Source organism: Penicillium waksmanii (genome assembly GCF_028829765.1).
Source record: "Penicillium waksmanii strain IBT 27052 chromosome Unknown utg000002l:1.0-3326099.0:1.0-3328782.0, whole genome shotgun sequence".
Classification (NCBI taxonomy): Eukaryota; Fungi; Ascomycota; class Eurotiomycetes; order Eurotiales; family Aspergillaceae; genus Penicillium; species Penicillium waksmanii.
Genome location: NW_026643249.1, coordinates 1,939,824 through 1,954,331, shown reverse-complemented (window position 1 = coordinate 1,954,331; position 14,508 = coordinate 1,939,824). Strand labels below are relative to the sequence as shown.

At 52.5% G+C, this 14,508-nt stretch overlaps 3 protein-coding genes across 3 annotated transcripts; 1 reads left to right on the top strand and 2 right to left on the bottom strand.

The window, feature by feature from the left end:
- Positions 1 to 759: 759 nt before the first annotated feature.
- Positions 760 to 6,051, bottom strand: N7481_002414 (uncharacterized protein; the record flags this gene model as incomplete). The annotated part of the gene is made up of 5 exons (XM_057261633.1): positions 760 to 935; positions 1,000 to 2,080; positions 2,150 to 2,274; positions 2,336 to 5,147; positions 5,212 to 6,051. The coding sequence occupies 5 exons, from the start codon at positions 6,049 to 6,051 to the stop codon at positions 760 to 762; spliced, it is 5,034 nt and encodes a 1,677-aa protein (XP_057126565.1).
- A 2,375-nt stretch (positions 6,052 to 8,426) lies between these two features.
- Positions 8,427 to 9,503, bottom strand: N7481_002413 (HMG-box domain-containing protein; the record flags this gene model as incomplete). Its single annotated transcript, XM_057261632.1, has 3 exons — positions 8,427 to 8,528; positions 8,603 to 8,905; positions 8,976 to 9,503. 3 exons carry the CDS (start codon positions 9,501 to 9,503, stop codon positions 8,427 to 8,429), a joined length of 933 nt encoding a protein of 310 aa, XP_057126564.1.
- A 459-nt stretch (positions 9,504 to 9,962) lies between these two features.
- On the top strand, positions 9,963 to 13,759 carry N7481_002412 (uncharacterized protein; the record flags this gene model as incomplete). Its single annotated transcript, XM_057261631.1, has 4 exons — positions 9,963 to 10,300; positions 10,437 to 10,500; positions 10,560 to 13,404; positions 13,485 to 13,759. The coding sequence occupies 4 exons, from the start codon at positions 9,963 to 9,965 to the stop codon at positions 13,757 to 13,759; spliced, it is 3,522 nt and encodes a 1,173-aa protein (XP_057126563.1).
- Positions 13,760 to 14,508: the final 749 nt, after the last annotated feature.

Here is a 14,508-nt window from a genome sequence, read left to right as displayed (position 1 = left end):
ACTAGTCGAATCCACATCCGTCGGTACACTTACTGGACATTTTGAGTAGTCACGGAATCTTAGACTAACGACACTGGATAGAAAACTCGAAGGAATGACCTTACCTAACTAATGATTAGGCAAAGCTTTCAGAAATAGTATATCAAAAAGATCCAGAACGAGTGCAAATGCAAATTTTAGCTGCGATGGTCACTGACAGCGAGACCAGATATATACCCCGAGTCCGCTTTTGGGGTGGCATGGATAATGGGAAGCGCGTCACTCTGACAGCCTCAACCCGAAACCTGCAGTTTTACATCTTGAACTGAAAGCGGAACTAGTTCTAGCGCTGGCTCGATCTCGAAAGTTGATCCCAGGGATTTGTAGTACCTGAAATGTATTGTTGCAAACATTTGAAACCCCTTGTTGACCGCACTGATCTATAATTTGAACGGGAACAAGTAGTTACTAGTCTGCCATTAGAAGGTCGATAATTTTATCTATTAACCAAAAGCATAGAGGTTAGGTATCAAGCATGAATCGTAGTATATTGCAATCATAGTAATCGTATCGTATCTGTCGTAAAAAGGAATAAAGCAGTGGAGCTAGCCACCCATGCCATATCAACATCATAAACAAACTTGGGACGAACAAAAAGTCCCCAAACCAAAAAAAGGGAAGAAAACCGACGAAGAAAAAGTCCAACGCCACATGTACATAATCCGGAGAGTACTTGGTATCTCCAAACAGCCAACCCCAAATCAAAACGTAGTAAGCTTTTTAAACCAGCTCTTCTTCCCACCTGAGCTCGGGGGGCGCAGCACGCTCCCGTTCTCGATCTCCATGCCGACTACCATGAGACCGTGCGCCACGATCACGCTCATAGTCCCCACTACCCGAAGAACTCTTCACACGACTCTGAGCTTCTCTCTTCCGCGAGCGAATCTCGTCGATCTCTTCGTCGGGGATATCGCCATATCTGGCACGACGTTTCGCACGGCGGCGCGCGGCGCGACGAACCTCTTCGTCCGAGGAAAGAGAAGCGGCGTTCCCTTTCGTTGGGAGGCATGTCGAGGACCGTGGGCATGATGGGTGGGGGTTCTGGAGGTTCATCTGCTTGCGAGTAGACCCACGATGAGATCTTGTCTTTCTTGGGCCCGCCTGTGTCGCCGTGGTTGATACCGCCTGACCTGTCGTATGGGGATGTACGAGGTTGTTCTTGCGGTGGAGGCGGAGCCTTCGACTTGCGACGTCGAGCCTTGGGATCCTCTGTTCGCGAGCCGCGACGACGATCGATCTCCTGTTCTTCAGCTGCGTATGGGTCCATGGGTTCTTCAACACGGGAGTGGCGGCGGCTCTGGGCTTTGGCCTTGGCCTCTTCTTCGCGCTGGCGACGACGTTCGCGTCTTTCAGTGGCCTTGGCTTCGGCAGCTGCTTCTGCTTCACGGGCTGCTTGCTCTTCTTTTGCGCGTCGCTCCTCGCGTGCAGCGCGGCGTGCTTCCTTTTCAGCCTGGCGGCGCTGTTCTTCCTCTTCTCGGGCCTGTTGTTCGCGGACCTCGCGGGCTCGCTCTTTCTCTTTGCGTCTGGCGCGTCCGCGTCGTTCTTCTTCTTCACGCGCTTCCGTTTCGCGCGCTTCGGAAGGTGCTTGGCGAGAAGAGCGCTTTGCGCGACGTGCTGCTCGGCGTGCCTCGGCGTCTTCGGGTTCGGTTTCGCCGCCTGCTGCGCCTGCGGCATCTGTCGTGAATCCCTCGGCGTCGGTATCGGGTTTCGCGGGACGACGACGACGATCTTCTCGACGTGGTCGACGGTCTTCACGCTCTGTCTCAGTCAAACCCTTCGATTCTTCGTCGCGGTATGAGCGGGATTTGCGACGATCAGGCATTTCGGGGCGGGTGTTCTTCCTCAAGGAACCGAAAAGACCCATGATTCCTCCGCCTTCTTGTTTCTTGGGAGGAGCCGTGTTGGATCGTTTTAGGCGACGCTCTTTGGGAGGCGCATCGACGAAAGCAATGTCATCAGGTCCTGATAGAACATCTGGACCTCCGCGAGCTTGTTCTGCATCGACCATGACGGCATCTTCATCGTCGCCTCGGGGTCGGGGCTAAACAGACTCGGCGTTAGTTATTGAATGTCCCTCTTTCTGATCAATTCTCTGGAATTTAAGTCTCACCTCTCGCTTGGACTTTCGCTTCGTAGGTGCAGATCCTCTGGAACCCTCCTTCGGCGACTGGTCTTCCGCATCTTCTTTATCAACCATGACCAAGTCATCATCTTCAATAGCGTAAGGATCTCGGGCTGCGGGAGACGCAAGTGTTAGTTATTACTGCAAATAGTTTAGGTGAAACAGTGGTCTTACCTGACTTCCGTCTCTCTGCACGTGGCCGGTCCCGTTTCGATTTCGACGCGTTGATGCCCATCAGCTTAGCGGCCTTATCCGATACCTCAGGCTTGTCTTCAGGTGGAGGGGAAGGCATAACAGCTTCATCCACATCTTCAGATGCACGCCTAGAAGCCGATTTGGATGAAGGTTTCTTCACAGCAGCACCATCTGGTCTACGAGATGACTTTGTTCGTGGCGGAGGAGGTCCACCGAACATGAAGCTAGACATTTTTGCTGCACGCTGCTGCTTCGAAGAACGAGCATCGCGATCTGCTGATTCCCGCTCCGCCCGTCTTTCCTCGCGTTCCTTGCGCCTCTCACGGTCAGAAAATGATTTCTCTGGCTCTTGATCGGATTCCTTGGGTTTTGATTTGGAAGATTTCGGTTTGGCGGGCGGAGAATCTTCTACCTCTGGAATTGGTTCTGGTTCTGGTTCTGGTTGTGGCTCTGGTTCTGGCGCTTTCTCCTTCTCCTTCTTCTTGGGTGGCTCTATCTCCTCTGGCACCTTCTTTTCTTTCTTGCTAGATTTCTTTGGTGGCGGAGCACCTGCGAAGAAGCCCCAACCTGAACTACCCGTCTTCTCAACCTTGGCGCGGTCCTTCTTCGATGACTTTGGAGCTTCCTCAACAGGCTCCGGTGGAGGTGTTGGAGGGGCACCTTCATCTGCAGATTCTGCCTCTGGCTCTGGCTCGGGTTCTGGGGCAGGTGGTTCCTCGGCAGGGGGTGGAGTAGGTGGTTTGGCGGCAGCAGCAGCCTCCTTTTCAGCCTGGGCTTTCTTGTACTTCTTCAACTCCTTTTTGGTCATTTTTGACAGGTCCGGTTCGGGCTCAGGAGCCGGCTCTGGCTCTGGTTCGGGCTCCGCCTCGGCAGGAGGCGCTTCGGGTTCATCGGGGAAGCTGCCAGGAAGATAATCACTAGAGCGTTCCTTCTCTTCTTCTAGAGGCTCTGGCTCAGGGACAACTTCAGGTTCGGGTTCGGGTTCAGGCTTTTTCTTGCTCTTAGAACCCAGATCCTTCGCCTTGTCTTTCTTTGTCTGCTCGAGGGCTTTTATACGCTCGGCCACAGAAAGTTTGGCGGTTGAAGTCTTTGTCTTGGATTTCGACTTCTCCACGGGTGGTGGCTCTGGCGCTGCAGGAGGTGCGGGTTCTGGCTCTGGCTCTGGCTCTGGTTCTTGTTCAGGCACAGGTTCTGGCTCGGGTTCCTTAGGATCGTCCCCAACATCGATGAGAAGGTCTTCCTCTGGTATTTCTTTCTTGGGAGGGGCTTCCTTCTTGGTTGTCTTGGGTTTCGCAGAGCTGCCCATCAAACTTCCCCAGAAACCTTTGGCGGCAGGCTTTTCTTCCTTGGCGGGTTCGAGGGCTTTCTTCTTCGTGCTATTACTCTTCGGAGCAAGTTCAGCCCAGATGTCATCGCCGTTTTGGAGATCCGCATCGGGCTCAGGAGTAAGGCCCTGCGCAGGAGGACTAGGTGCTGGTGGTGGCGGTTCTTCGATTTCTTTGCCCTTCTTTTTCTTTTTGTCCTTCTTCACTGTCACACCCCAGCCACCCCAGTCGTCGCTTGGTTTCTCTGGCTCAGGCACTGGCTCTGGTTCAGGCTCCGGCTCGGGTTCAGGTTCAGGTTCAGGTATAGGCTCTGGCTCTGGTTCTGGTTCGGCCGGCTTATCGCTAGGAAGCTCGAAACCATCCTTGCCCGGAATACCAAGGCCCTTCTGTGTTAACTTCTTCTCACGCTTCTTTCTTTCCTTGGAGGACAAGGTCGCCCACCCTTCATATAATGGTTCAAGTTCCGGCTCTGGTTCAGGTTCAGGTTCCGGCTCTGGTTCGGGTTCGGGTTCGGGTTCAGGCTCTGGTTCAGGCTCCGGCTCAGGCTCAGGCTCTTTGCCCTTCTTCTTCTTCTTGTCCTTGATCGTGACATTTAAGCCAGCCCAATCCTCTTCCTTTTTAACTGGCTCCGGTGGGGGATCCTCGATCAGTGGCTCAGGCTCGGCCTTCGACTTCTTATCCTTCTTCTTACCAGCGGTACCCCAGCTACCCATCCAGTCGTCACCCGCTGGGGGTGGGTCTGGCGCTGGTAAGGGGTCAGCAAGAAGATCTATCTTCTTCTTCTTGTCCTTGGATTTCGTGGGCACATCCCAGGAGAAGTCATCTTCAGGCACGGCGGCGGCCTCTTGAGCTTTGGCTTCCTCTTCTTCCTGGGATTTCCGAGCTGCTTCCTCTTTGGCTGCTTTCCTGGCTTCCTTGGCTTCCCTGATCGGCTTGTTCCTTTCCTCGATATCCTTCACCTTCTTTTCCCACTCTTTCTTGACCTTCCGCTGTTCTTTTTTCGAAAGGCCCAGGAACGAAGTCTCAAGTGATGGATCTGGGGGAAGTTCTTCTTCAGGTTCAGACTCGGGTTCGGGCTCGGGCTCGACCACCGGTTCAGGTTCAGGTTCAGGTTCGGGGTCGCCTTTCTTCTTCTTGTCTTTGCCAGTGGCAGTACCCCAGGCGCCCCAATCATCTTCCTTTGCCTCGGGAACTGGATCCGGGCCCGGAGGACCAAGATCCCCAAAATCAAACCCGCCAGGGGTCTTTGACTTCTTAGAATTATTTGCCCAGGGATTCGTGCCTTTAGCATCACCAATGGACCCAAGTGCTGGGTCTCCTTTACCGCCAGTATTCCAATCCTTGCCCCATCCACCGAAGCTGAAACCAGTGCCTCCGGTTTTAGGGCCAGAATCGAAGTTCAAGTCAAGCTGGGGTGCATTATCATTCAAGCTGACATCTTGAAAGCCACCCGGCGGAGCATCTTCCTGGGATTGAGGTCAGCGAATACGAAACGCGGTGAGAATGAGAAACCGTGAACCACAAGCATACCTTGCCCTTTTTCTTTTTCCCTCCGACTTCTGCGAATCCAGCCCAGTCATCACCGCCGCCATCTGCTTCGTCAGCCCAGCTGAGATTATTCGCAGCAGAAGCTTCGGCAGCTTTGCGCGCCTCCTCTTCCTCTTCCTCCTGCTTCTTCGTCTTCTTCTTACTTCCGCTAGTACCCCAAGCATCCCAATCGTCACCACCGCCGCCGCCCCCATCGTCTCCACCGCCATCACCTCCCGTATCGCCGCCACCTCCTCCATCACCACCCCCATCACCACTGGGTGCGTCACCTCCTGTATTATCCGAACCACCGCCAGTATCAGCGGGGGCAGCAGCCGGGGTGGCCTTCTTCGCCGCCGCCGGCTTTTTCTTCTTATGTTCGCGAACACCAACCGGATGACCAAAATCGACATCAAAATCCACAAGCGCATCTTTCCAAAACGAATGCGACTTTGCAGAGCGGGATTTCGTCGCAGGCGTAGGGGGCGCGGACGAGTCGCATTTAGCGCTCTGTCGCTCGGCGAGAGCAGGGAGCGTATCGTAGTATTCTGGCGGGATATCGGCGAGCGCATCTTCGTAGGATGGTGGAGGGGGAGGAGGAAGGTGAGCTGGCGGGGTGTACGACGGGAGGAGTCTAGGCGAATGGAATTCCAATTCATTCCAGAGCTCGGCATTTGGTATATATCCATGTCTATGTTGCGATAGACTATATGGCTTAGACCCGATTACGAGAACGTCCCGGACGTCCTGGATGTATTGGTTGACCGCATCTTCTCGGCGCTGTTGTTCCTTTGCGACGGACCCTGCGCGGGGGGTATCAAGAGCCGGGGCGTACACTTCCATAACGGTAATCGAGGTCGAGGTCGAAATCGAAATCGCATGCGCCTGGTTGACTCAGGGGTTGCGCTGGCCAGATCAGAGACCTGTTTCGCTGGAGGATGGGGGAGAACACATGGGGTGATTGGACTTGAAAGACCCCGCGGAGGATCGCTGGGTTATGTATGAGTCAAGGAAGTTGCGACGGAGGGTCGATTTCGCTGGAGATCGAGGCAATCGAGACGGTAAGACGCGGATAAAATGAGAACACCGCCCAGCACGACCAGCGCGATTTGAGGCTTGATTGGAGAGTGCCGATAGTTCTACCGGGGTGTATGGTGTATGGTGTATCGGTGGTGGGCGGAGTAGTTCGTACTTCGTAGTTCGTGGCGGGCAGGTTTGAGGAAGTCGAAGATTCAGATCGTGTTTTGCCACCAAGGGGGAGGAAAGCCAGGGAGAAAGTAGGGATCAGCTGAAGGAGGGAGAGGCAGGGATGAAAAGTACATCTGCCTCTGCTCGGTTGGTAGAGAGTTGGGGCGGTGGAGGATGATCGTCCCAGCGGAGTACAAATGTAGACAGCAACGATACTAGTACGAGTAAGTATACCCTTCTCGTGGTTATTGGGACACTGGAGGAATCTTGATATTCAACTAATACTAGTCACTAGAGAATACTTACTCTCTCTCGATACTTTTTATCTGATTCAATTCCCCCCCTGTTTTAAAGCCCACGAACGCCTGTTCCCGAGACAATCCATTTAAGCTACGAACTCCGGCGGGAAAAACAGAAAAATAGAGGAAAAAATGAAAAATAAAAAATGGAAGGCTGGGACGAACCCCGATCGCCGCAAAAATATCCTATAGTCGCAATCGCAGACTTGATAGTCCCAACACAATATTAGTAATTTGAACTGGAACTACTCGTAATACTGCACAGTATCTTGGATGTGATGGTGTCCCAAGAACTTGAAAGGTGCAAATTGAAGCAAGCCATCACCTGCAGACGCACCTGGGAGGCAGAGGCAGAGAGAGCAAATGGATCCCCGAGCCTATCGATCACCAGAGCGCCCCTCCATCATCCACTTTTTCTCAGGGCCCTTGCACCTTGCCATAGCGGGCGATTCGCTGAAATGCATTTGCCATGATGCTCTGCGACCGTGCATATCGACACCGCAAGTAGAGTATATTCCACAGCTATTAGTTGCTGGGATAATAAAAACAAACAACAAATATACGAGTAGTAATGTAAATGATGTAAATGATGTAAATAGTTAAATAGTGTAAATGATGTAAATGTAAATAATAAACTCAACTTGGATGGACGGACCATGGAACCCCTCGTGCCCGCCCATGGATTTGGGTGCCCGAGTTCAGTCCGCGGGAAGGCCCGTCTGCATGGAATGCTTTAGGAGGAGGAGGAGTAGTATTATAGTAGTAGAAGTAGTAGAGGATTCAGGTAGAAGTACCATTTCTGTACCTCTGCACTTCTGTACTGCCAGTGTGGAGCAGGCCCAATAGTTAGTAGAGCCATAAGTAATACACTTTACTACTCGTCCGTACTTCTGCTGAGCCCTCTTCATAGTTACTGCCTACTATACTCGTACCTCGACAACAATATCTAGTAACCTTGGAACAGTAACTCTCTCATACCACGACCCCTCCAACTATCCCACCTATTTCCCCGATCACTGCAGGTTTCATCTGCCTTGGGCTGCTCTGCGCACGCGCGCAACACATCCTTTTCTCACCGCCACTTCGACGGACCCGAGTGCGGGGGAGAAGTTCTCCGCTATGGAAACACCTCGGCACCACTAAAGCAACACCCATTTTACGATTTAAACACACTACACCTCAAGCCTGTCACTGCAGTACCAAAATAGCTAGTCTTTTAATCGCACGGTGCCAGATCGACATACGACCCAGATAATACGATCACGACATCAATGTATGAAGAAGAGAAGATGTGCCCATATACTACCCACAGTGTGCATTTATTAGAACTGAACCTCCACAGTGGAGGTTAAGTGGCGCTTGACTTGACTCATACGGTAGTCGCAGATTAGACACTAGGACCGAACACAAAATGGTTCCACCACTGAGAGCGGAGATGTTGGAGATAGGTGACATTCAATCCATCAATCCATGAAGCAGCTACAATACAAGAACATAGGAAAGTAGAATCGAGCGACATGCAGATGTCACGTGTTAAGAAATACAAAAAGGAAACAAAAATGAGCAGGGCAGGAAGTATAGCAGAGCAAAGCAGAAGGAAGAAGAAAAAAAAAGAATAATCACACAAAGGGCGACTCGGACACCATCCCACCTATACCCAACCATTTTCCAACCCAATCCGTATCACAGGAGAAAATACCAATCATCAGTCTGGAAGAGATCGATCTAGATTCATGCGTCCTTCGACGATGACCGGCGGGCCTCAACCCCATAGACCTCCAGGTGCTCGCGGTGATAACGTTCGCGATCCTCAGCGGCCCGCTTGACATAGGGCTGTAGGAGATTCTATGTTAGTGACTGCATCTGGATCTTGATATAGCGCAACGCCAAAAAGATGAGTGACGTACCTCCTTCTCAGACTCGCTCAGGGAGTGCCAGTTCTTGGCAGCGTCGACTTGGGCCGACGCCATATCCTTGAAGTCAGTGCCGGAGCTGCGCTCCTTGCTGAACAGCAAGAAGGCTGAGATGGGCCGCTTGACCAGTCGGTCGTCCTTGATCAGGAACAGTCTGGTCTTGCGGGCGGGATCACGGGCCAGGGCTCGACGAGCATTGTTTGCTTCTTTGATTTGCAGGGGGGTGTGGGATCGAACCCAAGCATCGTAGGCAGCTTCGTTAGTAGCGCGGTTCTTATCCGCCAATCCTTGATATTGCTACTTGAGGTTAGTACAACTTTGCATAAAGTGGTACGCTGGGAAAGGTAGGGGGTTGGCATAAATATACCTCTTTGACAGCATCGGGGCCTTTCTCTTTAATGCTTTCAGCGGCAGCCTTGAAGATCGCGACAGTACCTTCGTGCTGTCCACGGTGCTCAGCAAATGCGTCTTTGATAGCAAGTCCTCGGACAGACTGCGGCAGCTTTGCAGGCTCCTTGAGTGCCTTCTCCACAAGCTCCTTGCGACGGTCGATCTCGGCGCGCTTCGCTTTCTTCTCCTTTTGTGCTTCGCTAAGCTCCTTCTTCGGCTTCTTGGTCGAAGTGCTGCTCTTGCGCTTGGTGGCAGCAGTCTTGGTCTTGGTCTTAGTCGCACGCTTGGGCTTCGCGCTGTCAGATGTCGTTGCGAAGGATTGGGTCTGCTGAGAGCCGAGGGTAGAGACTGGACCGGCCAGGGGAGCTGTGAAACGGGGGCTCGAGGCGAGAGAAAGTTGGCGCATTTGGTTCTGCAGCTCGATCACACGAGTAGGGCGAGACAAGCCATTGGCGACCTGCAGGTGTCGGAGGGCACCCAGCCGGGAGGCCCACTGTGAAGCCATGGTGAGATGATGTGTAGTATGTAGCTAGAGAGTCCGATCAATAAAATCACCAATTAAAGAATCGGCAGCGCAACGCTAATAGAGGAGGCTCTCCCTGACGCAAGCGGAGTCGCAGGAGGCTGGGCGTCTCAAAGTCGATGACATAAGCATAACAAGCCTCCGCCTTGGGACTAGTGTCATCATGTGACCTATAACGGCGATCCCCCAAGGAAATGACGGCCCAGCAACATTTGGAACTTGAAGGTCTTCTCCATATCGGTTGACTTTGGATCAATCTTCTACTTCTACCAGAAGTAGATTGGTGTCAACCTCAGCAACACCAGATTTACCGTTGGCCCCCGAAAGCCTTTATTTCTCACCAACTTACATGGAAGCGCGGTGATCCTTGCAGGCCTATTTGCTCGACATCCCGGTGCTTTTGAGTTTGCAGTAATACTCACTCATCGTTGCCCTGCAACAATGGCTCGCCACGGGGATACTCGCTCACCATCTCCTGTAGGCAGCACATACTCCTCATCGCGACGCCCTCGCAGAGAGGATGATCGATTTGAAAGAAATCGCCGGGACGATGGTCGCGGATACCGCAGGTCTCGCAGCCCAGAGGTATGTCATAAACGCCGCCCCGCCGAGTCGGCGCATAAGGCTCAACGAGTGCGATGGTCTAACTCTTTTGGCTGGGAAATAAAGCGCCGATACCGTGATCGTGATCATGGCCGCGATCGAGATGGCTTTCGCCGACGCGATCGTTCCTTAGACAGACGCGACGAAGACACTTATCGACCCAATCGCAGAGATCGGTCCCGAGACCGCCGTCGCGATGATGATCGTGATTATCGCCGCCGAAGCCGAGACAGAGAATACCGACCCAGGCGAGATGATTCACGCGATCGTGAGCGCAGGCGCCCAGATGATACCGCTGATTTGAAGCACAAGTCTGAGACGGGATGATAGCCGTGACCGCGGCGCCAATCGGCGTTCCCGGTCTCGTACACAAGAGGTACGTCTTGCGCATATATAATTAATTTGTGGAACTTCGATACTGACGACATTGAACAGCCATCCAAACAGTCGACCCCCGCCCCCGCCGCCCAGACCGACGAACAGAAAAAGGCCGAACGACTAGCTAAGTTGGAGGCCTGGAAGAAGAAGCAGGCTGAACAGCGCGAGAAGAAACAACAAGAAGCAGCTGCTGGAGGTGCTCGGAACATTCTCGATGCCATTGATCGCAAGTCCGCTTTATCGCCCGCCGTTGGTTCCCCGCAGACCCCCGCAACCCCAACCGATACTGCGACACCTGCCTCTTACCCCGGAAAGTTCGACCCCAAGGCCGTCGCTAAGAGCGTAACAGCCACCAGCTCCGCACCTTCTGCCGTCCTAGGAACCGATGTTGCGGTCCCGCAAACAGCCAAGGTGCCGCCAAAGCCAGCAGCCGCTCCAGCTCCGGCGTCCGCCCCTCTCAAGGCTAAGGGCAATGTGAGCGGGTTTGGATTGAGCTCAAAGCAGTCTTCTGGTACTGAAAAACCTTCTGCGTCTCGGACCTTGGGATTTGGCGAAGAGGAATCTACGCGCAAAAAATTTGAGCGTCTCCCAACCCCTCCACTTGATGATAGCAAGGATTCATTTGGTGTCGCTGATGATGTTGGTGAAGATGATGATGTCGACATGCAGGATGGTGGAACCGAAGAAGAAGCCGCGGCAGCAGCTCGAGCGGCAGCAGAGCGACGTGAAGAACGTCTTCAAAATCAAAACCTCACCTACCAGACACAAGGAGATGTTCCCGAGTCGTCTGAATCTCAACCAACTGGAGATGTCGCAATGGAAGATGCTTCGAACGAGCAGCCGGAAGCTACTGAAATGGAGGTCGACACAAACGAGGAGGAAGAGAATGTGGATCCTCTGGATGCATTCATGTCCGGCCTCGCGGCCACAGCGCCGCCTAAGAAAAAGGTTGGGGTCTCTTTTGCTAAAAAGAAAGCACATCAACCGCAAGCAATGTTTGGAGATGACGAGGATGTTTCTATCACGGCCGTAGGGGAGGAGGACGCTGATGACGTTCTTGCCATGGCCAACAAAAAGAAGAAGAAAGAAATCCCGACAGTGGATCACAAGAAGGTTGAGTATGAGCCATTCCGAAAGCAATTCTACCACGAACCCAGTCATCTTGCCGATATGAGTGAGGAAGAGGTAGCCAACCTACGTCACGAGTTGGAGGGCATCAAGGTCCGCGGCCTCGATATCCCGAAGCCTGTCCAGAAATGGTCCCAGTGCGGAATGGGTGTCCAAACTCTGGATGTCGTCGACCGTCTTGGCTACGAAGGGTTGACCTCCATTCAGGCCCAGGCAATTCCTGCGATCATGTCAGGCCGTGATGTGATCGGTGTTGCCAAGACTGGTTCTGGAAAAACCATGGCTTTCCTTATCCCAATGTTCCGACACATCAAAGATCAGCGACCGCTTGACAATATGGAGGGCCCTATTAGTTTGATCATGACACCCACCCGCGAACTTGCCACCCAGATTCACAAGGACTGCAAGCCTTTCCTGAAGGCTCTCGGTCTGCGTGCTGTCTGTGCGTACGGCGGCGCCCCGATCAAAGACCAGATTGCTGAGTTGAAACGAGGTGCAGAGATTGTTGTTTGCACTCCAGGACGAATGATTGATCTACTCGGAGCCAATGGTGGCCGAGTTACCAACCTCCGCCGTGTGACGTACTGCGTACTCGACGAGGCCGACCGCATGTTCGATATGGGATTTGAACCCCAAGTGATGAAAATCATGGCCAACGTTCGACCAGATCGTCAGACCGTCCTCTTCTCCGCCACTTTCCCCCGAAACATGGAGGCCCTCGCCCGGAAAGCTTTGAAAAAGCCGGTTGAGATTATTGTCGGTGGAAGGAGTGTGGTAGCTCCAGAAATTACCCAGATCGTGGAAGTGCGCAACGAGGACCAGAAGTTCGTTCGTCTGCTGGAGTATCTGGGCAACCTCTATGCGGATGATCAAAACGAAGATGCCCGCACGCTTATCTTCGTTGAACGACAAGAATCGGCAGATAACCTACTCCACGAGCTCATGCGCAAGGGATATCCTTGTGGGTCTATCCATGGCGGCAAAGACCAAATCGATCGGGACTCTACTATCGAGGATTTCAAAGCTGGTATCTTTCCCGTCATGACTGCCACATCTGTCGCAGCTCGTGGTCTGGACGTCAAACAGCTCAAGCTTGTTGTAAACTACGATGCCCCCAACCATCTAGAGGATTATGTGCACCGTGCTGGCCGTACCGGACGTGCTGGTAACACCGGAACCGCCGTCACATTCCTTACTGATACTCAGGAACGGTACTCCGTGGACATCGCCAAGGCTCTTAAGCAGAGTGGTCAAGAGATCCCCGAGCCCGTTCAGAAAATGGTCGACGATTTCCTCGAGAAGGTCAAGGCTGGCAAAGAAAAGGCGAGCGCCTCCGGCTTCGGTGGTAAGGGTCTGGAGCGACTTGACCAGGAACGTGAATCGACCCGCATGCGTGAGCGTCGCACCTACAAAACCGGTGGCGACGACGAGGAGGAAGAAGCCAAGGAAGAGAAATCAGACAAGAACGAAGACCGCTTTATCAAGGCCCTTTCTTCCGTACAATCTGCCGCTACTCCGGCTCCGGCTCCGGCTCCGGCTCCTCTACCCGGCGTGCCCAAGGGTATCGATCTGGATGGCAAGATTACCGTACACAGGACTGAAAAGGACACCAGTGCAGGCGGCAAGAATGCCTTGGACAGAGTCGGATCTGCCGTCGCCGACATCCATGCCCGTTTGAGCAAGGCCGGCGTCATGAGATCCGGCGTCCCCATCGACAACCGCGGCCCCGATGCTGGCGCATTCCACGCTACGCTGGAGATCAACGACTTTCCCCGTAAGTTTTGCCTCGCCTTTTCTTCCACTCTGCCATTTCGTCCCATTCCGTGAACCCTGACTAACCGCATTTGATTACAGAAAAAGCACGATGGGCCGTCACGAATCGCACAAACGTCGCCAAGATCCTCGAAGCAAGTGGTACCTCTATTACGACGAAGGGTAACTTCTACGCTGCTGGCAAGGAACCTGGTCCCAATGACCTTGCGAAACTTTACATCCTTGTCGAGGGCGAAACCGAGATATCTGTCACGAATGCGATGCGGGAGCTCATGCGTCTTCTGAAGGAGGGTACGGTCGCCGCTGCGGATAGCGATGCCCGCGCTCCGGCTAGCGGCCGGTATAATGTTGTCTGAGGGGTTACTTGGAGGTAGTGACTTCTCAGCGTGGAGATGTAATTTATTGGGGACATGTTGTATTATACCACTCTTGAGAGCTGATTGAAATGAAGCCCGGCGAATGCCGTTCCATGATGATACACTGGATGTAGGGGGACTTTTTCAAGGTAGCTTGGTTGATTATATTCTTATTTTTTTATCTTCTTCAAGAGATATTTAAGTGGTCACTGAAGGTTGTTAGTATATTATGATGGGATATTGGGTATGTTGATGAAGTCCAAGTTCTTTCTTCATGTATTCCCCACAGATTCCTAAGCAGTTTGATGCCACTAGCGTGCACGGGTTAAAATTAAAATTATTATTTCCTCCGTTCATATCTCTATCACTTACTATTCATAAATACCCTAAAAATGTGAAAGTGTATCCTTGGTTCAGAACAAACTTTGATGAATTAGTACTAGTACTAAGATACTATAAATGGTAGCCCTGGTTGGAGCCTGAGGTGACCGTAACTTGAACCCTAGAGTGCTGTCACAATTTGTCACTCATATGGATGCGGCCTTTCCCAATAGATACTGGTATGCTTGCCTTTGCCTAAGGGTCAAATTTCGAACAGGTGAAAATTTCTTTCTTTCTTTGCAACTTGTGTTGTATATGAAGTTATTGTCCGTATCTGCCGCTGCAGTGAATTGTCTGTCTACTTATACTAGTAGCCTCTTCAAGCTCACTACTATCACCACTCCCGGACCCAACCTTGATTATTTACT